The sequence below is a fragment of the Erinaceus europaeus genome, chromosome 1 (genome assembly GCF_950295315.1).
Source record: "Erinaceus europaeus chromosome 1, mEriEur2.1, whole genome shotgun sequence".
Taxonomy (NCBI): domain Eukaryota; kingdom Metazoa; phylum Chordata; class Mammalia; order Eulipotyphla; family Erinaceidae; genus Erinaceus; species Erinaceus europaeus.
Window position 1 is genome coordinate 134,487,341 of NC_080162.1, and position 21,313 is coordinate 134,508,653.

General features: G+C 37.2%; 1 protein-coding gene across 1 annotated transcript in view; it reads right to left on the bottom strand.

Annotated features, from left to right (window-relative positions):
- The window catches only part of PKHD1L1 (PKHD1 like 1), a 214,825-nt gene that overhangs the window by 132,956 nt on the left and 60,556 nt on the right, over positions 1-21,313 (bottom strand). Inside the window, exons 15-21 of the mRNA XM_060202102.1 lie at positions 14,357-14,516; positions 12,129-12,264; positions 10,114-10,257; positions 8,352-8,509; positions 7,373-7,486; positions 4,748-4,897; positions 2,920-3,044 (exon numbers count right to left, since the gene is read on the bottom strand). Coding sequence (XP_060058085.1) covers positions 2,920-3,044; positions 4,748-4,897; positions 7,373-7,486; positions 8,352-8,509; positions 10,114-10,257; positions 12,129-12,264; positions 14,357-14,516 — 987 coding nt within the window. The remainder of the gene's footprint in view (positions 1-2,919; positions 3,045-4,747; positions 4,898-7,372; positions 7,487-8,351; positions 8,510-10,113; positions 10,258-12,128; positions 12,265-14,356; positions 14,517-21,313) is intronic.

The window sequence follows — 21,313 nt, forward strand, 5'->3', positions numbered from 1 at the left end:
TTTTTTAGAGAGAGAGATAGAAAAACAGTGGGGAAAGAGACACCTGCAGGACTGCATCACTGCTCATGAAGTTTCTCCCTCTGCAGGTCAGAACCAGGGGCACAGACCCAGTCCCTTGTGTATAGTGAGTGACATGTATGCTTTTCTGGTGGCACTACCACATGGTCCCTAAAGCACTGTTAGAACACAAGTAACAAAATCATCAGAATGAAAAGTCAAAACCACAAAATTAAAATTAAAGTAAAAAGTAAAAAAACTTTTACAAGTGAAATGGGGGCCTAGGGATTATACAGTGTTAGCACACAGTACTTGCATCCTAGAGGGCCCAGGTTCAACCCTCTGCACCATTAAATGAAATGGAGAATGCATTGGATCAACCTTCCCATGGTGCATCCCGTGAGTACCCATTCATTGGGGAAACTGACGATCCTTCCTAGCGGACTGAATCCACATGGATCCCAGTCACTTTCAAAGCCAGCAACAAGCAGCTCCTGACAGCTTTCAAGCTGTTGGTCCTGCTCTTCAAGTCCTCCAACTTAATGTTATGGGGCTGTCCTTCGCCAAACGCATTATCTTCGACCACCCTGTTTAGCGCTTGACGTCCAATCTGGTCTCCTGCGCCTGCACTGAACTTCTCTGTTCCAGACTCTTGGAAACAGAGTTGGCAGTCAGCTGAGGTAAAGAACAAGCACCTCATCACAGACCCCTGCAAGCGTCAACCCGGCTTTGACCTAGCACGTTAGGATTGGGCCCTCCTCAATCGCTATTGAACAGGCCATGGCCAGTGCGCCGCTATGTTCCATCGCTGGGGAGCCAGAGACGACCCGAACTGTCCCTGCGGCTACAGACAGACTATGACCCACATAGTCAACGACTGCCACCTCTCCAGATTCAAAGGAGGTCTCGAAACTTTACATCAGGCTCAACCTGACGCTGTTGACTGGCTGCGGAAGAAGGGCAAACGCTAGAAGAAGAAGAGGGCCCAGGTTCAACCCTCTGCACCATCAATTGAAATGGAGAATTCAATGAAATTTTACAAAAATTCCTATTTTTTTAACCTGACAGGACACAGAGAAATTAAGAGGTGACATAGAAAGGGAGAAAAGGAGAGACACCTGCAGCCCTGTTTCACTGCTTGTGAAGCTTCCCCCTTCCTGCAGGTGGGGGCACAGGGTTTTAATCTCGGTCCTTGCACATGGCATTGTGTGCACTCAACGTGGTGTGCCACTGCCTGGCCCCTCAAAATTTAAGTGAAGAACATAGCACTTTGTGTTGAGAGTATTTATTTTCTAAAGAAAAATCAGGCCAGTTGTGCTTTCTGGTTTTTGAAACTTGACTTACAACTACAAGCTTCACTGTATTGGGAAAACTAAAGAACAGTTCTTGGAAGGGTAATGGTACTTTTTATACTAGAATTGCACTCTAAACAGATGTTTTAACATGATACTTGATCTATGTAAGAACAGATGTATAACTATTAGTTAAGAAACAGATGAGTGGTGTACCTGGTTAAGCACACATAGTATTAAATGCAAGGACACACACGAGGATTTGGGTTCAAGCCCCCCAGCTCCCCACCTGCAGAGGGTGAAGCAGGTCTGCAGTTGTCTATCTTTCTCTCTCCCTTTCCCCTCTGCCTTCTCCTCTCTCTTCTCTCCCCTCCCTCTCCTCAATTTCTCTCTGTCCTATCCAATAAAATGAAAATAACGGCCACCAGGAGCTGTGAGAACTCTTTAGAGCTGGCACTGAGCCCCAGTGATAACTCTGGAGGCAAAAAAAAAAAAAAAAAAAAGCAGCAGGAGAGTTAACTTTGCCTTGATTGGTAATCATTCTTTCTTAAATAATTTTAATTGCTTTGGAGTAAACCTTATTTTATAAGGTTAGATGTTTTAGAGGAAGTTTTTCAGACTTCTTTAACCTATGTAATTACAACATAACCAGTAACAAAGTGCCAATGTCCCTACATCAGCTTATACGACGCCCTCCACCCTAACAACCATTGCCCTCACCCCTCAGTCAAGTCTAAAGGTTTGTTCTTCCCTGCCCTGGTACTCTCCTATGCTTTATTTATAAAGCTCACATAAGTGAGAACATGCAGTATTTTCTTTTTATATATGTCACTGGGTATTTCTTGTAGAGTTAGTTTAGTGGTAATGAATTCTTTCACTGTTGTTTGAAAATGCGTCCTCATTCCTTGAAATTTGGAGACGACAAAACTAGATAGGGTGTTTTTTTTTAATGTGGACTCATTTTATTATTATTTAAATATGTATTTTAAATGATTTTTCCTTTTTAAAAAATTTATTATCTTTATTTATTTGATAGAGACAGCCAGAAATTGAGATTGGCTATATAAATTACCTATATAAATCAATTGGCTATATAAATTAGCCAGTCTTACTGAACTACGTACTTAAGTAGAGTGACTTGTTGGTTTAGGTAAAGTATATTCCAATGTACAGGACACTAAAATTCATGGAAAATGCTTAAAAATTATTAGGTGTGCTTGTTTATTCCTAAAATTTGTATATGTATAATATATTGAAATGCAAAGGTGAAGTAACAATACCTGCAGAAGATCAATAAGGACTAAAGGTCAACAGCTCACATCAACAAATTAAGAGATGACAAGTGCTGATAAGGAAGTAGAGAAACAGGAGTTTCAGCATATTACTGGTGAGAATGTTAACTGGTGCAATAGCATTCATAGAGATATATCCAAAGGCCATGAAGACACTAATTCAAAAGGACATATGCATCCCTTTGTTCATAGCATGATAGTCAGGAGTTGAAGCTTATACTGAGTCCAGGAACCATGGTATGCATGATTTCTCAAAACCATAAAAAAGGGGGGTGCTTTATCTTCATAGTTTAAATAAAACAGCATAATGTTTTTTCAAAACTCATAAGGCAACTTACTTGTCTCCACTAGCAAAGTTGTATATAAACTGTACATCACTGTTTCTAGTAATCCTGCTTTTGTCTTGATAATGGAATTTTAGACCAAGATAATTTTCCAGGGATCCTTTGTAGGCTAAACATAACTTCAGAAAACATTTTAAAGTCAGCTGTGACATTTTACTAGTAAAAAATTTGTAGCGATTCAAATTTATTCAGTACAATGCCATAAATATCTCTAAAATATTTCCCATATCATGTATCACAACACAGAGAAAGGAAAGGTTAATTTCAATCAATTAGGAACTGATAAATGGGGAGGGAGTGATTTCTATGTAAGAAGAAGTGGAGTTGAAGTAGCTTTACAGTTAGAGATTATTTATAATTTTCTTAAAAAGTAACTCCTTATAGCCAGGGACTATAAAAATGAATTTCAGCCCCAACTAAACATTTCAGTGAGTTTAAAAGTTCATTATACAGAGAGAAAAGAGATAAACATTTAGGTAGATTAATTAGGATGTGAATGCAGTTGAGCATGTAGAGGTGAAAATTATTGTTACTGTAAAAAGTAATTAAGTGCCAATTTTAACATCTCACAATTTAAGAATGCCAAATACATTTAGAATTTAGAATGTGCATCATCATCTGAGACTTTTAAAAATAAAGGAAATGGTAAATCCATCATCATGTACTATGACCCCAAAGTCCCCTCAAACCCCTTCCCAATAAAGAGGAAGAGAGAAAAACAAAGGAAGAAAGGAAGGAAGGGAGGGAGGGAGGGAGGAAGGAAGGAAGGAAGGAAGGAAGGAAGGAAGGAAGGAAATAGCACTAGGATCCAAAGGCCCTCTCAGTATCAAAAGAAAGAGAGAGAAAGGAAGGAAGGAAGGAAGGAAGGAAGGAAGGAAGGAAGGAAGGGAAGGGGGAGTAAGGGAGGGAGAGAGAGAGAGAGAGAGAGAGAGAGAGAAGGAAAGAAAGAAAGAAAGAAAGAAAGAGAGAGAGAGAGAGAGAGAGAGAGAGAGAGAGAGAAAGGGGAAAGAAGAAAGAGATGGGGGAGTTGGGCAGTAGTATAGCGGGTTAAGCACACGTGGCTCAGTGCAAGTACTGGTGTAAGGATCCTGCAAGGACTGATGTAAGGATCCCAGTTCAAGGCCCAGGCTCCCCACCTGCAGGGGGGTCACTTCACAATCGGTGAAGCAGGTCTGCAGGTGTCTATCTTTCTCTCCCCCTCTCTGTATTCCCCTCCTCTCTACATTTTTCTCTGTCTTATGTAACAACGACATCAATAACAATAATCAACAATAATAATAAAAAGGGCAACAAAAGGGAAAATAAATAAATATAAAAAATAAAAACAACAACAAGGGCAACAAAAGGGAAAAAATATAAAAAATTAAAATAAAAAAAAAGAAAGAGATGGTAAATCCATGAGCAGTAATGTTTAATACTTATTGTAAAAATTAAGTCATTATTATCACTCGCAATTTTTCTCCACATTTCTTGGGCTGGATACCCAAGATAACTCTATGATGACTCCCAATTGTTTTTTTCTTAATTAATAAAAGAATACCAAGGAGATTATGCATTTTAATTCCATTGGTATTTGAATTTCTATGCAATTTTTTCAGCAATTATAACAAAAGCAGAATACAGGTATGCAACAAAATGTATCTTTAAAATTTCTTAGCAAATGAATAGGAGACCTGACAAACACCGAAAACATGAGCCAGAGTCCCTGTCCAATGCGACAGGATTTATAGGAGAAGCACTTTGCTTTGTCTGAACATGTCATGTAATTTTATTACTCAGGTATTTTACATATTTAATTAGCATATAATTTTGTGGCACTTACTTGGTTATAAGGAAATAATAAAATGTCTCCATATGGTAGTCTGTTTGGCTTAACATCTGCTGAGTCAAAAAGCACAGCTGGGTTTTTCAAGGAATAACGACCGCAGTAAGCATCAGTCTCAGCTGTCCTCTGCCCTCTATTAATCTGTTCCTACAGAAACAATACCATTTCAAATAGCAACACCATTTATCCTTCTGCTTGGTTTCTCCGACTATCCCTAGAAGAAGTTGAGGTTCCCAATGGGATTGTTTCCATTTCTTCCAAAATTACAATAACTTAAAAAGTTCTTTCCCTTTTTTAAAATTACAATGCTGTCATGCTGTGGCATTCATTTGTCTCCATGACATATAGTTCCTGTGCTTACCTGTGTTTGATGATTTACAGAATCCTGTATTTTTCTTTATATTGTCTGCTTCTTATGATAGCTATTGGTGGTAGTGGTGTTATTATTTGCCAGAACACTTCTCAGTTCTGGTCATTGTTGGTGGGTTCAAACCTGAGACCTCTTGTATGAAAATACTGTAAACTACCAGAGACATTGCATAGAAATTATTATGGCTCTACGGGGGATCTATTCTTTAGTCAGATTTTACTGAATACCTTTGTTTGTGTGTTTGTCTTGCCTGTTTGTTTTCTTGTTCAATTCTCAAAGTTCAAGTGATAAATAACACTAACTTATCTATAGTGCTCCATAAGTGTGAGGATGAACCAGATGTTATAAAACATAGACGGTACGGAAGTATCTAGCATGTGAAAACATCAAAAAAGTGACTCAAAGCAAGTGACCCATAAGTTGTCTCTGAAGATAAAAACAATGGGGAAGCAATTACAGAAGCCAGACCTTCCACCTTCTGCACCACATGATGAACCTGGGTCCATACTCCCAGAGGGTTAAAGAGTAGGAAAGCTATCAGGTGAGGGGAAGGGATATGTAGTTCTGGTGGTGGGAATTGTATGGAGTTGTACTCCTCTTACCCTATGGTTTCGTCAGTGTTTCCTTTCTATAAATAAAAATTTAAAAAAGTTCCTATTTAAAAGGGAGAAAGAGGCATGAGGCTCCAGAGAACAGATAAAGTACAGGGCAGACACAAGGAGGTGGTGCTGAGAAGTGTAAGTAGCCAAGGTAAGGTGAAAGAGAGAATCTGTTGGAGGTAGCGCAGTGGGTTAAGCTCATGTGGCAAGAAGTGCAAAGACCAGCATAAAAATCTCTGTTGGAGCCTCTGGCTCTATGCCTGCAAGGGAGTCCCTTCACAGGCAGTGAAGCAGGTTTGTAGGTATCTATCTTTCTCTCCCCCTCTCTGTCTTCCCCTCCTCTCTCCATTTCTCTCTGTCCTATCCAACAATGACGACATCAATAACTACAACAATAATAACTACAACAACACTAAAAAACAAGGGCAACAAAAGGGAAAATAAATAAATAAACAAATATATATATATAAATTTAAAAAAAAATAGATATCTGTTGTGATATATATGGCACATGAAGTAGGAAAACAGTATAATAGAAATTATCAATTGTCATAACTACAAGAATTACATTCAGGATAGGAGAGCTCAACTTTATATGTACACTTACTAATTAGGTTGAGAAAGTGGCCCATTTTGTAGGCTTTTCATTTTTTTTTCTCACTAATAAATCTGCTTATACAAAGTGTCCTATAATAAGAGCCTGGTAGTGACAGTACCAGGTAGAGCATACACATAGCCCTGTGCAAGGATCTGGGTTCAAGGCCCTAGTTCTCATCTGGGGGGCAGGGGAGTGGTGAAGAGTAGGTGTGCAGGTGTCTCTCTTGCTCTCTCCCTTTTTATCTCCCTTCCCCTCCCCTTAGTTTCTCTCTGCCTATAACAAAAAAGAGAAAGAAAGAAAGAACAAAGAAAGAAAGAAAGGAGGAAAGAAAAGGGGGAAAAAGGGGGGATGGCTACCAAAAGTCACAGGTGCCAAACAGGTAACCTTGGTAGCAATAAAAAAATAAATTAAAACAGGATCATATAATATAGATTTAAAGGTACATTTTTATTTCTAATGTGGTGATGTGATATGAATAATCAGTTCATTTTTTTCTTATTCTTAGGGAGTTCACTTAATAGTAAATATTTCACTTCCTTAGTTCTTTAAAACAAAAAAAGGAAAGAAAATATACATTTATATGTATGTTAAATGTTTCTTTATATATAATGATATGTATCTCATCAAGAAAGAAATAATGATTTTGTGTTGTACTGACTAGGCAGTGATCTTAAAAAGCAAGAGAAGCACTTGACTATATTACATCGTACCGGATTACTAAGGGACTGTATTAGTAGTTGTCTTCTACAGAAAAAAAACAAACACCAAAACAAAGAAAGCAAACAAAACCCATATGTGCTCATCTCACCTACTTTCTATTGAGCAAGAAGATTTGTATGTAGTGGAGATGCTGCTTGTGCAAGTGAATTATTCTACCATCTAGGGAGATGCTAGAAAAAAACTTAAAACAAATATGTAAAAAAATTATTTTTGTAGTTTGTCTTTATACCATCAAGGAATTAATGCCAGTTCAAAAAAGGAATGACACAATTACAAACATTAACATGAATTCTAACTTGGTTAGTTTCAAGCTCATTATTTCTTCCATACCATACCAGGTTAAAATCAGTTTCAAAATCTCTGAAGTATTTTACAACAAATCCTTCTTCAGACTTTGCAATTTGTGGTGGACACTTAGCTGTAACCATTTCTTCCACTGCTGCCTGAAACTAAATTAATAATATGAGTTTTAGTAAGTCCTCTTTCATGAGGAATTAAAATATTAGTAATTCTACTACTGATTTTACTGACTCATCAGTTTCATGAGATAATTTCCATGTTGTTCAAAATTATGAGGTCACTTCCAAATAAATTTAATCTGACTGTTTCAGCAGCCAATTTTTTTTTCAAAGAGTATTGTTTTGGAATGACAATAATTGCATCCAGTTGGGTATGTAGACCTATTTGTTAATTTCTTAAAGACATCAACCATGCAAACCTAAATGAAGCAGCACTTGGTTAAACATATTCTAAATGAGTAGCCTACCCAATTAAATAACAATGAACTATATAAAAATCTAGGTATTCCAATGCATCCTGGAGTTTTCAATAGAAGATAGATGCTGGAAGCTTGTATCTATGGTTATTTAAAAATAATGAGTAGGTCTAAATTATGCAGGAATTGGTAAACATTCAAAAAATATATTTTCACATCTACATCATTGGCAAAGCCCAAATATGATTGTTGTTTAGAATTAAGGACTTGAGCTAATGTATGCTTTTTACTTAAACAAATTATAATGTAAACTCATTATACAAGTAGTTGTCAAAATTCACTAACTCAGAAGCAAACATTCTTTTGCTATGAACAACTCCCCCAAGGGCAGACACTTTGGATCCTGTTGGCACATGGCTAAGAACTCCCCATTCCTTCTCTCTTTGTGATGTTCCCTCCCTTCACTATTCATTAAGTTTTGAGTCTAACCAACCATGCCGAGTTAGATGTATTACTGCTACTCCTTAGCTTTATTTATTTATTTTTAAAGATTCCCACATACATTTTTTTTCTGCTTAAACAATTAACATAGCACTTACATCAGCTTCTGATGACCATGGGGTAAGAGGCTTAGAAATGACCCCATCCCAGTTCAGTGTGAATGTGTCCAAACTGGGTTTTCCTTTGATTTGTTCTATGATATTTAGTGTGATATTGCTTCCTTCAAATATTTCATAACCAAGCAGATCAAAGTCACCTGTAGTGAAGAGCCAAAGAGAATTTTTAAGAGTAAAATAGCAAAATAACCAAATGCTCACATTTACCAACATAGGTTTTCTTGAGAGTTTATCTATCACAAAAGTAGAATTAATGAAGATGCTGTGGATCCTTGAACTTGAGCTAATTTCTCCATAGAGGAAGCAACAGAATAATTAATAAAGTGCTATTCATTTAGAGTTCTGTTTCTATGACTTGAAAGAAAATACTATGATTGGCCAGGTGGTGGTGTAACTGATTGAGTGCACATTCTACAATGCACAAGGACCAGGGTTCAAGTCCTCCACCCACACCTATAGGGGGAAAGCTTCACAAATGAAGCAGGTCTCTCTATCTCTCTCCCTCTCTACCTCCCTACTCCCCTCTCGATTTTTCTGTCTCTATCCAAATAAATAAAAAAATATTTTTAAAAAATACTATGAGATAAGCAGTAGTGAGACCATGAGGTAAATCTTAATGACTAGAAAGACATTCCAAAATTCTTTTGGTTTCATTGTCAGTATAATAATTCTTATTGAAAAGGGTTAGGTTAGGATGTTGCTATTTTCTTTTGACATGAATATCCTATCTAGCTGAACTCAAAAAAAGAAAAAGAAAAAAAAAAAGACTGAGGTATGTTAATACAATCTCAGTCTTAAAAAAAAAAAAAAAGGTCATGGACAAAAAGAGATATCTTATTAGTAGAGTGTGTGCCTTCCCATGGGTAGAGCCCAGGTTCAAGCCCTGGTACCACATAGGGAGGATACCATGGCTCTGGAGATCAAGAGCTGAGGTGTCTTTCCTGCTCTCCATCTTCCTCTGTCTCTATCTTTGTATCTCTACCTCTCTGTCTTCATCTGAATGAAAAACCAACTCAGAGTGATAAAATCAGGGAAACAGGAGGCCTTGGTTCCAATGACAAAAAAAAAAAAAAAAAACCAAAAAAAAAAAAAAAAGAGTAGTAAGATTTGGTTCCTAGATGCCTCTCATCATTTTATTATTATTTTATTATTATTATTATTAATTTCATTAGTGATTTAGTATTGATTTACGAATTACATGTCAATAAAAAACAAAAGCTGCTTATTTAGCTTTTTATTTCTCACTGCTGGATCCATCCACAATTTTGTATTCTAGTGAACTCTAATGATAATTTAAGAAGTTGTAATTTGTAGAATCCAAGCACGATATGTACCAAGTACTGTATTTTACTGTTCACTGTAAACCATTACTCCCCCAATAAAGATGATAATGATAATGATAATAATAATATCCAAGTAGGATGTGGCCAAACCAATGTATCCTGAGAAATATCTATTTAAATGTTATCCCAGAACTAATGTCTTCATTAATTTTTGCAAATACAAAGTAGCCTCTAGTGGAGTTTTATATACTGTGGATTTCACCCCTGTTAAAATCGTTCACTCCTTGAAATACAACTCAACTTTAAATTGCAACTGAAAAAATAACAAAATTGCTACTCTAAAATTGATAAAAGCTATATGTGCAGAGTGTTTCCATTGAATTCCACATAGAATACAAGTTTGTTTCTGGCAGAGTAGAATGGGGGAATTTTACCCAGTACAAAATCAAAGACATACTTACCTCTTGTTGATATAAAGGTTACCATGTAAACATAACTTTGAGAGTTTCTAAATCTTATTACTTGAACAGTATCCGGTTTTATAGACCAAAGGTCATTTAAGGCCGATTGTAGTTTGAAGTCAGAAGCATCAGCAGTTAGCAAGACTTTGGGATAAATGTTTTAAAAAGTCACATTAGAATCTTTAATTAAAAAGTTAAAAGTTTAATTAAAATTTAAAAGATAACTGCACTATCTAATGTCATATTGGAATTTATAAAGGGTATATATGTACATATTCATATATTATCACCTCATAAAGTTATATTTTAAAATTGAAACAAGTTTATTGAAAGCAACCCAGATATCCAATGACAGATGAGTGGCAAAGAAAAGTGTGGTATTTATACACAATGGCAGACTACTCAGCTGCTAAAAATGATTAAACCATGTCCTTTCCTGAATCTTGGTAGAACTGGAAGGCATTATGGTAAGTGAGATCAGCCAATAAGAGAGGCAAATACTACATTATCTCATTTGTAGGTGGAATGTAAGAAAAAAGAAAACACAAATTGAAATTTGGACTGGATGTGGTGTATTATTCCAAAGCAAGATACTGTGGGGTAAGAGGAGGTGAGAGAGGCTAAAGATACTATTCTGGTGCATGATGCTGGACAAAGACCTATTCTGGAGGTGCAAAGGTTCTGTACACACCTACCATGGGGAGATGAGAAGCTGTGCCCATGTATGAACCAACCACAGTGTAAACCATTAGATCCCAAATAAAATAAGATAAAGTAAAATAAAATAATTGTGTCCAATTAAATAAAATTGACTAATTTGATCACTTGAGGATAGAACTCACATTTTATTGTTGTAGTATTCTCAAAGTAGTAAGCATTTATATTTGATGAACAATCAATATTCTTGATTATCAAGGTACTGAAAAAAGGGGTTGGGAGAGGTTCACCGAGTAAAGCACACACTTTAACATGCACAAGAGAACAAGGACCTGGGTTCAAATTCCTGAATCACATAGATCTCTCTCTCTCTCTCTCTCTCTCTCTCTCGCTTTCTATCACTCTCCTGTGTGAGCACCTACACACACTCTCTCTTGTTTTCTCTCCTCTTTCCCTCCCTCCCTTCCTCCCTCTACTCTGAAATTAAAGAGGAGAAAATGAATTTACTAAGAATGATAGAATCCCACAGGTAAAAAGTCCCAGTGGGTGGGGAGAAAAGTGGTAGAAATAGCAAAACAATTTTTTCAGATGTACTAAAGAATGCAGAAATACAGTGTCTTTGTTAACAAGCAAATCAATACTTCTCTGCAATGACAAATTGCTATAAGTTAACCTACACCAATGAGTCACAGATACATAAGGCCTTTATGTGTATTTAGATATATATCTATTATGACCTTTGAATAAGAAAATGATGGTCTGTGCTAGCAGCTTGTTCCCGTTGCTGCATATATTATTTCCAGTCAGGAAATTCTTTTAAATAAAGATATTTTAAGATATATTGCTTCTTTTTAAAAATGTTTTATTTATTTATTATTGGATAGAAACAGAGAGAAATTGAGAGGGGAGGGATAGAGAGACAGAGAGATACCTGCAGCCCTTCTTCACTGCTCTTGAAGCTTTCACCTTACAGGTGGAGACCAGGGGTTTGAACCTGGGCCGTTGCTTACTGCGGCATGAGCACTTAACCAGGTGTGCCACCACCTGGTGCCTTATATATTACTTTTTTGTCTGGAAAATTTTTTCTTTTTAAAATATTTTATTTATTATTGGATAGAGACAGAGAGAAATTAAGGGGTAGGTAAAGAGGGAGAGAGTAAGAGAGACACCTGCATCTCTACTTCACCAGGTGGGGACTAGGGTCTTGAACCAGAGTCCTTGCACACTGTAATGTGAGTGCATAATCAGGTGCACCACTGCCTGATACCTGAAAGTATAATCTTACTCCAGTACATTTGATAATTCCCTATATTGAGATGTAAATTTTAAATTATTTTTCCCTATTACTTATAACTTACCAGTTTTTTCCATGTTATAGATTAATCTATAATGGTAAAGTGAGCATGAATTAGCTTCCACACAAGGACTGGTTACTATGATTTTCTGGACTTCCTTAGTAGCATGAGTTGTTTCCCAGTTTTCCAGTGTTATCACCTATTTCCCAATGTTAAAAAGCACATATTGTTATCTGGAATATACATTTTATTGTATTTGTTTAAAAGTCAGGTTACATTATAGTCATTAAAAACTGAAATACACTAATTATTGAAATTATATCAGAAAATGATTGAATTATTTTGTTGGTAGTTTAGTTTCACTAGAATGATGCAGGTGTCTATCTCTCTTTTACTCTCTACCTCCTCCTCCTCTCTCAATTTCTATCTCTATCCAATAATAAATAATACAAAAAATAGAAAAAAATTGGGGCCAGGTGGTAGCACATCTGCTTAAGTGCATACATTACAGTGTGGAAGGACCCAGGTTCAAGCCCCTGGTCCCCAACTACAGGGGGAAAGCTTCACAAGTGGTGAAGTAGGGCTGCAGGTGTCTTTCTGTCTCTCTACCTCCTCCTTCTCTCTCAATTTCTTTCTGTCTCTATCCAATAATAAATAATAAAGAAAAATATATAGAATATGCAAATTCATACACTATTTCCCTGCTCTATTTTTAATCAAGCAATAAGAACCATAATTCTATAGAAAAATTAATTTTATTTTTTAATTTTTATATAGATATTTAATTATTGGATAGAGACAGAGAAAAACCAAGAGGAAAGGAGAATGGAGAGAGGGGAGGAGAGAGAGAGAGATACTTGCAGCCTTGCTCCACTACCTACGAAGCTTCCTTCCACCCTGTAGGTACAGACAGGAGGGTTGAACCAAGGTCCTTGGCATGTGGCATGTGCACTTAACTCCGTGTGCCTCTACCGAGTGTCTAAAAGATACTTTTTAAAAGCATCATGACTCAACTACTCAATGTCTCTCTATTGCTCTATTTTATTGCAGATGAAAAAATATTACAAAGTTTAAGTTTTATCAAATAATAGCTCTTAGTTTATAAGATACTCTATTAATAGCCAAAATAGAGTGCATACTTCTGAACATTAACTTTTGTTTCTTTATTTTTCTAACCAAAGTACTGTTCAGCTCTGACTTATAGTAATGCTGGGGATTGAAACTGGTAGTTCAAGTTAATCAGATTTATAATTTTCTTCAACTTTGCAAGCAATTCTCTCCCCTAATCCTGCTTCCTAATTCTATTCTCAACTCTGACACCATCTTCTCAGAAAACAGTTCTAGTCTACACCAATGTTAGCTATCAAGCTCATGCAAAGATAACTAAGACATAGGCTCCTAGGAACATTCCTAAAATCATCTTTCTAGCTTCTTTTCACTCTAAAGTCCCTACTTCACTTGCTCTATTACTAGTTCATGGTTCCTGTTTACTAATCATTTTTTCCTGCTTTCCATCTTACTGTCTTTTAGCCAACAAGTTGAAGATGCTGTTATGATTCCATCCTGACTTCCCTGGGCAGACAATCTCATCAATGTGACCCAGAACGTCACCTCCTCAGAGGCCTACCCCACTAGGGAAAGATAGAAATAGGCTGGGGGTATGGATCCAAAGGTCAATGTCCATGTCCAGTGGAAAAGCAATTATAGTAGCCAGTTCTCCCACCTTCTGCAACCCCAAAAGAATTATAGTATTGTAGTCCATACGTCTAGAAAGGTAAGTGATAAGGGATATAAACCAGAGGGCTCTGTATAATTTGTCACCAGGAATCTTGTTTTTTATACCATCACTGAAAGGGAAGTGAATCTGGAGAACACCAGAGGAAATCAGGCACTGTTTCACTTATCTGAGAGGAAGAAAAAAGATAAGACATCTGGAAGTATTAATAGGTGTAGGGGTGACTCAGAAAGAAAGTGAAGGCAGAGCTGTTAAAAAACAAACAAAAAAACAACCAGGAACTATATATACAATCAGCCACTAGTGGTGATCTCGGGAGAACTACTGCCATTTCCAGTGAAGAGGATGGAACAGAGAACTCTAGTGGTGGGAGCTGCATGGAATTGCACCTCTATTATCTTACAATCTCATAAATCAAAATTAAATCATAATAAAACATTTGAAAATAAAGAAACTGGTAGTTCAGAGCTTCAGGTATGAAATCCATCTTCATAGCCATTATGCTGTCTCCCCAGGCCTAAATATTGACTATTATACAATGAATGTATAAACAAACCTGTACTTCCTGGATAACTGTAGACTGAAATTTGATAACTTGCTCTTCATTTACTGCATCTTCTGTTTGCTGTTCAGTATAGACATTTCTGTACTGGTATAGTCCAACATCAACAAAAGCACTTAGTCTATACTCTTGAAGCAAGATTTCAATGTAATATCTGAAAATACAGTTATTATGAATATAACTCTACCCCAGATATTTGTCAGGAAATATTTTCAATGGATGATATTTCAACATCAGATAAATATAAGTCCACTAAAAAGATCACATTGCAATTTTATTTTAAACATTATATTACTTACATAGCTCCTATTCAAATGAACTTACAGAATATACAGCATAAGAAGAAAGTAATTTCCATTCATGATCAATTCATTCAGCTTTGTCAAAAAAAAAAAAAGCATATACTGAAAAAGATACTGTCCCTTAAACTCCAAGAGAGTAAAACAAAATTATATATTGGATTATAACACTGAATTCGCTCACATGAAACAAAGAGAACACACAGAGGTTAAATACTTTAATGTGTCTATGAAAATGACAAACTGATTTAGGCATATCATATATTTTGTGTGTGAGTGGTTTTCTTATATGCCAGGGACAACAGTTTTTTTTTTTTTTTTTGCCTCCAGAGTTATTGCTGGGACTCTCAGTGTCTGCACTACAAATCCACTGCTCCTGTGGCCATTTTTTAATTTTTTGGATAGGACAGAGAAAAATTGAGAGGTGAAGGAGAGATATAAAGAGACAGAGAGAGAGAGAGACCTGCAGAACTGCTTCACTACTTGTGAAGCAACCCCCCCCCCCGCCACACACACACACAGGTGGGGGGAGCCAGGGGCTCGAACCTGGGTCCTTGAGCAGTACTTTATGCTCTGTACTATGTGCATTTAACCCGGTGTGCCACCACCTGGCCCAGCGATAAAAGTTCCTACTCACACATTATTCAAAGACTGACTATGCCTGTACCTCAAAAAAATAAAACATTGCCTCAGAAAAAGTTTACTGATTGGATTAACTATAGCCTCCACTAAGCTAACAGGGATTACCATCTTATATTTTTGAATTCTGGATTTCTGGAACTACCATCTAACTGGCAATCTGGTATACAGTGTTCACTGATCAGTTGTTAGTTAGTCAAATGCAATATCATCTCTACCCCCTACTAATGCCACGATTACTTCCATTTCTTCAAGGACTAGTTGGGAGTTCCTATAAATTATCTCACTTCATCTGACATGTACTGCTTACTATATAAGGAGAATAACTATCCACATTTCATATAGCATTCTGAATGGAGAGTATTTACTACCTTTACTGTCTAGGATGATGAGGGTGCTGGGCAATCCCCCTCATGAAACTTATATTTGGGATTTACATTATGCTCTTGGTCATCCTGAAAAACCCATTTGCCAGCTATGCCAAATCAGCACACATGAATGAACAGGACTCAAGAAGACCAATTACACTCTTCACATTTACCTGCTTGGTAGGAAAACAGAGAGCTTGCAAGAAAATGACCCCAAACTCAGTTGCTGCCAGGCACCCACCAAGCAGGTAAATTAAACACATTTTCCACAGTCAAGGCAAAGCCTAAATGTATGCTGACACTAAATAGCAGTAGAGATGAATTTGGGTACTCTGCTTCCTCTGTATTGGCACAATGGTCTGGATTAAAAGGAATATGTTTAACAAAAAAGTTAAGTAAAAAGTGGTTATAGAAGTTAAATGAAGAAAGGAGTTGGGCAGTAGAGCAGCGGGTTAAGCACAGGTGGCGCAAAGCTTAAGAACCAGCATAAGGATCCTGGTTCAAGCCCCCGGCTCCCCACCTGCAGGGGAGTCACTTCACAAGTGGTGAAGCAGGTCTGCAGGTGTCTATCTTTCTCTCCCCCCTCTGTCTTCCCCTCCTTTCTCCATTTCTCTCTGTCCTATCCAACAATGACAGTAATAATAACTACAACAATAAATCAATAAGGGCAACAAAAAGGAATAAATATTTTAAAAAAGAAAATGATTTATTAAAAAAATGAAGAAGTTAAATGAAAAGAAAGAACAGAATGATTCATCATATCACTAGAGCCTCATTGAGAACAATAAGTGTTATTGCACTCTGACCAATACAGGAATACTACTTTCTACCTCCTATGAAGCTAACATCATCCTGATACCAAAAGCAAAAAATCTGGGGGTTCCCAGAAGATGGCGGACTGAGAAACTGCTGGTGGCTGAGCTCTGACCACATCTCCTGGAAACGAGGAAGAAAGAGAGGAAGGGGAAGCAAACATTCTAGAGGAAATAATAGAAGAAAACTTCCCAGACCTGAATAACAGAAAGGACATCAAGATTCAAGAGGCCCAGAGAGTACCAAACAGAATCAACCCAGACCTGAAGACACCAAGACACATCATAGTCACAATGAGAAGAAGTAAGGATAAAGAAAGGATCCTAAAGGCTGCAAGAGAGAAACAAAAAGTCACATACAAGGGAAAACCCATAAGATTATCTGTAGACTTCTCCACTCAAACTCTAAAAACCAAAAGGGAATGGCAAGATATCTATCGAGCCCTGAATGAAAAAGGGTTTCAACCAAGGATAATATATCCTGCTAGACTTTCATTCAAACTAGATGGAGGGATCAAAACCTTCTTAGACAAACAACAGTTAAAGGAGGCAACCATCACCAAGCCGGCCCTGAAAGAGGTTCTAAAAGACCTCTTATAAACAAGAACATCACTATAGTACTTGCAATATATCAGAGCAAACAAAATCTTTTTTGAACAATGGCACTACAGTACATTAAATCCATAATATCAATAAACATCAATGGCTTAAACTCACCCATCAAAAGGCACAGGGTAGGGGGATGGATCAGAAAACATAACCCAACCATATGCTGCTTGCAAGAATCCCATCTGTCACAACAAGATAAACACAGACTTAAAGTGAAAGGATGGAAAACTATCATACAGGCTAACGGACCACAAAAAAGGGCAGGAACATCCATTCTCATCTCAGACACGATAGATTTTAAATTAAATAAAGTAATAAAAGATAGGCAAGGACATTACATAATGATTAGAGGATCAATCAGCCAAGAAGACTTAACAATTATTAACATCTATGCACCCAATGAGGGACCATCTAAATACATCAAGCACCTACTGAAAGAATTTCAAAAATACATCAATAGTAATACAATAATAGTGGGAGACTTCAATACCCCACTCTCACACTTAGACAGATCAACAAAGCAGAGAACCAATAAAGATACAAGAGAATTGAATGAAGAGATTGACAGACTAGACCTCTTGGACATTTTCAGACTCCTTCACCCCCAAAAACTGGAATACACCTTCTTTTCAAATCCACATAACACATACTCAAGGATAGACCACATGTTAGGCCACAAAGACAGCATCAATAAATTCAAGAGCATTGAAATCATCGCAAGTATCTTCTCAGACCACAGTGGAGTAAAACTAACATTTAACAACAAACAGAAAATTATTAAAAGTCACAGAATTTGGAAACTAAACAACATACTCCTTAAGAACCACTGGGTCAGAGATTCACTCAAGCAGGAAATTCAAATGTTCCTGGAAACAAATGAAAATGAAGACACAACCTATCAAAATATTGGGGACACAGCTAAAGCAGTACTGAGAGGGAAACTTATAGCCATACAATCACATATTAAACACCAAGAAGAAGCTAAAATGAACGACCTTACTGCACACCTCAAGGACTTAGAGGAAGAGGAACAAAGGAACCCTAAAGCAACCAGAAGGACAAAAATCACTAAAGTTAGAGCAGAAATAAACAACATCGAAAATAAAAGAACTATACAAAAGATCACTGAAGCCAAATGTTGGTTCTTTGAAAGATTAAACAAAATTGACAAACCCCTAGCCAGACTCACCAAACAAAAAAGAGAGAAGACTCAAATTAATAGAATTGTAAACGATGGAGGAGATATCACAACTGACACCACAGAAATCCAGAGAATCATGTGAAACTTCTATGAAGAACTATACGCCACCAAGCTAGAGAATCTGGAAGGAATGGAACAATTCCTTGAAGCATATGCCCTTCCAAAACTGAACCAAGAAGAACTACAAAATCTAAATGCACCAATCACAGACAAAGAAAGTGAAACCGTTATTAAGAATCTCCTCCAAAAGTCCTGGACCAGATGGCTTCATAAACGAATTCTACAAAACTTTCAGGACACAGTTAGTACCCATACTTCTTAAGCTTTTCCATAAGATTGAAGAAACAGGAGTACTCCCTTCCACCTTCTATGAAGCCAACATCACCCTGATACCAAAAGCTGATAGGGACAGAACAAAAAAGGAAAACTACAGACCAATATCTCTGATGAACATAGATGCCAAAATATTAAACAAGATCTTGGCCAACTGGATACAGCAACATATCAAAAAGATTGTTCATCATGACCAAGTGGGATTCATCCCAGGAATGCAAGGTTGGTTCAACATCCGTAAGTCAATCAATGTCATTCACCACATCAATAAAGGCAAAGCCAAAAACCACATGATTATCTCAATAGATGCAGAGAAAGCCTTTGACAAAATCCAACACCCATTCATGCTCAAAACTCTACAAAAAATGGGAATAGATGGGAAATTCCTCAAGATAGTGGAGTCTATATATAGCAAACCTACAGCCAACATCATACTCAATGGACAGAAGCTGAAAGCATTCCCCCTCAGATTGGGGACTAGACAGGGCTGTCCACTGTCACCATTACTCTTCAACATAGTATTGGAAGTTCTTGCCATAGCAATCAGGCAAGAGAAAGAAATCAAAGGAATACAGATTGGAAGGGAAGAAGTCAAGCTCTCACAATTTGCAGATGATATGATAGTGTACATAGAAAGACCTAAAGAATCCAGCAGAAAACTAATGGAAGTTATTAGGCAATAGAGCAAGGTATCAGGCTACAAAATCAATGTACAAAAATCAGTGGCATTTCTTTATGCAAACACTAAATCTGAAGAAGAAGACATCCAGAAATCACCCCCATTTACTGTTTCAGCAAAATCAATCAAATACCTAGGAATAAAGTTGACCAAAGAAGTGAAAGACTTGTATGCTGAAAACTATGAGTCGCTACTCAAGGAAATAGAAACTGATACCAAGAAATGAAAAGATATCACATGCTCATGGATTGGAAGAATAAATATCATCCAAATGAATATTCTCCCCAGAGCCATATACAAATTTAATGCAATACCCATCAAAGTTCCACCAAGCTTCTTCAAGAGAATAGAACAAACATTACAATCTGTAACCCGAAAACACCTAGAATTGCCAAAACCATCTTGAGGAAAAGAAACAGAAATGGAGGCATCACACTCCCAGACCTTAAGCTATATTATAAAGCCATCATCATCAAAGCAGCATGGTACTGGAACAAAAATAGGCACACAGACCAGGGGAACAGAATTGAAAGCCCAGAAGTAAATCCCCACACCTATGGACATCTAATCTTTGATAAGGGGGCCCAAAGGATTAAATGGAAAAAGGAGGCTCTCTTCAATAAATGGTGCTGGGAAAACTGGGTTGTAACATGTAGAAGAATGAAACTGAACCACTTTATCTCACCAGAAACAAAAATCAACTCCAAATGGATCAAAAACCTAGATGTCAGACCAGAAACAAGCAAGCAAATACTTAGAGGAAAACATTGGTAAAACACTTTCCCACATATACCTCAAGGACATCTTTGATGAATAAAACCCAATTGCAAGGAAGACTAATGCAGAAACAAACCAGTGGGATTACATCAAATTGAAAAGCTTCTGCACATCCAAAGAAACTATTAAACAAACAGAGAGACCCCTCACAGAATGGGAGAAGATCTTCACATGCCATACATCAGACAAGAAACTAATCACCAAAATATATAAAGAGCTCAGCAAACTTAGCACCAAAAAAGCAAATGACCCCATCCAAAAATGGGCAGAGGATATGAACAAAACATTCACTACAGAGGAGATCCAAAAGGCTCACAAACATATGAAAAACTGCTTTAGGTCACTGATTGTCAGAGAAATGCAAATTAAGACAACACTAAGATACCACCTCACTCCTTTAAGAATGGCCTACATCAAAAAGGACAGCAGCAAAAATGCTAGAGAGGTTGTGGGGACAGAGGAACCCTTTTGCATTGCTGGTGGGAATGTCAATTGGTCCAGCCTCTGTGCAGAGCAGTCTGGAAAACTCTCAGAAGGCTAGACATGGACCTTCCATATGATCCAGTAATTCCTCTCCTGGGTTATACCCCAAGGACTCCATAACACCCAACCAAAAAGAGGTGTGTACTCCTATGTTCATAGCAGCACAATTCATAATAGCTAAAACCTGGAAGCAACCCAGGTGCCCAACATCTGATGAGTGGCTGAGAAAGCTGTGGTATATATACACAATGGAATACTATGCAGCTATCAAGAACAATGAACCCACCTTCTCTGACCCATCTTGGACAGAGCTAGAAGGAATTATGTTAAATGAGCTAAGTCAGAAAGATAAAGATGAGTATGGGATGATCCCACTCATCAACAGAAGTTGACTAAGAAGATCTGAAAGGGAAACTAACAGTAGGACCTGACCAAATTGTAAGTAGGGCACCAAAGTAAAAACCCTGTGGTGAGGGGTAGACATGCAGCTTCCTGGGCCAGTGGGGGGTGGGAGTGGGTGGGAGGGATGGGTCACAGTCTTTTGGTGGTGGGAATGATGTTTATGTACACTCCTAGTAAAATGTAGACATATAAATCACTAGTTAATTAATATGAGAGGGGGAAAATCAATTGTATGTCTCAAAGTTTTTCAAAACACAAACTGAATCTTTTTAATATATAGGCTGTGTATTTGATATGCGGACTCTCTCAAAAGCTTAGACCAAGTAGATTAGAAGAATCCAATAGCACA